Source organism: Neodiprion lecontei, chromosome 7, assembly GCF_021901455.1.
Source record: "Neodiprion lecontei isolate iyNeoLeco1 chromosome 7, iyNeoLeco1.1, whole genome shotgun sequence".
NCBI classification, from domain to species: domain Eukaryota; kingdom Metazoa; phylum Arthropoda; class Insecta; order Hymenoptera; family Diprionidae; genus Neodiprion; species Neodiprion lecontei.
This window is the reverse complement of record NC_060266.1, coordinates 22,850,985-22,853,263: the sequence shown is the minus strand read 5'-3', so window position 1 is coordinate 22,853,263 and position 2,279 is coordinate 22,850,985. Positions and strand designations below refer to the sequence as shown.

General features: G+C 48.0%; 1 protein-coding gene across 1 annotated transcript; it reads right to left on the bottom strand.

The window, feature by feature from the left end:
- Positions 1-200: 200 nt before the first annotated feature.
- LOC107221210 (pro-resilin) lies at positions 201-1,590 on the bottom strand. Its single transcript, XM_015660125.2, has 3 exons — positions 1,563-1,590; positions 727-1,149; positions 201-596 (listed from the first exon to the last, which is right to left on the bottom strand). Exons 1-3 carry the CDS (start codon positions 1,566-1,568, stop codon positions 333-335), a joined length of 693 nt encoding a protein of 230 aa, XP_015515611.2. The 5' UTR covers positions 1,569-1,590; the 3' UTR covers positions 201-332.
- Between the last annotated feature and the right edge of the window lie 689 nt (positions 1,591-2,279).

The window sequence follows — 2,279 nt, the reverse complement described above, 5'->3', positions numbered from 1 at the left end:
AAGTGAGAGACAGAAAACATCAAAGCACAGGTCTCTTCTCGTTCATTGGTTTCGCAATTCCTTCACTCGTTTTGTGAACTGCTACTCAGCTTCAGTCTCATTCGCTGCTTGGGCTGTCAGGACCGTATTACCAATTTCACATTACTCATTTAATCAAGAACTGGACCAAGGAATGCACAGAGATCAGACGCAGGTAAATATCACGTGGTACAAAATTTTTTTATTTTACATGGTATTAATACATCGGTAGCCACAATATGTACATTTAAATACATGATCGCCTTTATGACGTGTCTATTTATCAAGCCACCATTACGGAATTCATTTCACTCTTAGTACGGTCCTTCGGGATAACCTGCTGCCTGACCATTTCGTTGATTGTATGCGTTGTTGTATCCTTGCCTCGACTCCTCGTACGAGATCCTGGGCTTGTACCCTTCCTGGTCGGCCGTGTACTCGACGATCTGCTTGCGTCCGTCGGGAAGAAGAACGAAGTACATGCCCTTGGTGTCATCGCCGTCGCGGCTCTCTTGGTGTCCAAAGTCGTTGTCGTAGTTGTCCTTTACCTCGTACTGGAAATCGTACTTAGCGGGTTCCTGAAACGGCAACAAAGTTCACATCGTTAAATCACGTCCAGTTCAACGTTCACCGATAAACAACAAACGGAACCCAAAAATCGGTCTACCGTTAAACGAGGTTACAGCATCAGTTCATTCTCAGACTTACCGAATTTTCAGCATCCGCGTAGCCGTATCCCGAGTTGGCACCTCCGGTCAAAGCGTTGTTGGCCGGGAGGTAACGATTTTCAGGAACAGCAGCCGGCGCCGAGTACTGCGATGAAGCGGGGACTCCGTAGGACGCGGACGGGGCGTTGGAGAACGTCGAGGACGACGGGGAGGCTCGAGCGGGAGCTTGGTAGTTGTTCGCGGGAAGATAGGCGCTGGATGGGGCTGAGAAACGAGCCAGGGTAGCAGAGTTCTCCGACTGGCTGGCCGGCAGGTACCTGGCCGAGGGCTGCTGACGGGGCGATGAAGCCTGGTAGTTACTGGCGGGTAGGTAACGCGTCGAGGGAGCGGAGCCTGGAGGACGATATCCGGCTGGCTCCAGGCTGGCGGACGCCGCCGCGACGAGACACAGGGCAACGAATACCTGAGCAGTCGTAAACCACAACGTTATTTATGTCTTATTCAGTATTTTGCACAAAGATCAGATGCGAAAATTTTAAGCTGCGCTGTGTTCAGGCGCATTGCAATCTAGCGTATATTCGACGATCACACTTGTCGTACATATATCTAATTGTGAGAAGTAATGAAATGGGAAAGAATGCCGGTGTATGATTCAAAGTCACTGATCGCGAATCAAGTATCATATCGATTGTAAAATCTCCGTTCTCTCCACGTCGCTTCTATTCATCAGAATTCAGACTGACTCGCGAGTTTATTTCGAAAAGAAATCACTGATGTGTTCAAAGTTTGAGATGCAATTCAGTCCTGATTTTCAGCGAGAGCGATTCGCTGGCACCATACAGATTGCGAATATTTGCACTAGCCGTTTATTCTCACCTTCATGCTTCTCGGAGGGATGCACAATTTGATTTGATTTTTCGGTAGCGATCGCGGATTCTTATACCATCCATCACGGCCTCCCCCTCCTCACAATTTACGACGAAATCAATCTTTCCCCGGCGTTGGGCTTGCGAGCATAAAGCAATATTGGGGATCCGCGTCGATCTGACGCAATCTGTAACATCGGGATCAGAGGCAAGGCCAACTCTGTACGCGAGCCTCGGGATGGGCGCGTGATTAGATCACCTCGTATGATCTGCCTCTCAAAGATGTTTCTCCGTTACGTTTCGCCGCCCGCGTTTTCGGCGCACTTTCAAATTCGAGGCTCCAACGACGCCTCGGCGAATGATCCTTGACTCCCGCACTTGATCATAATTAGTCAGACGCATGCATTATCTGAAACAAAAACGGAAAGCTCGAGGCGTGCGAGACGGCGCGAAAAGTGCAAAAAAAAAAAAAAAAACAAAAAAATGTCATTCAAATCCCCGTAAGATCGTTGCAACATTTTCTACCTCAGGTGAATTTTTTCCATGGTAGGTAAACAGCGACAAGAGCGAAAAGTCTCTTTCACATTTCGTACTGTTATTATTCAGAAACAAACGCTGCTTCCACTCAAGTTTTAATGAGACGATAATGAAGCTTAATTGCCGATGTTCTGCAGACGTCGTTGCTTTCATCGGGGACAAAGAGCTTTTAACCGAACTGAAAACCTCA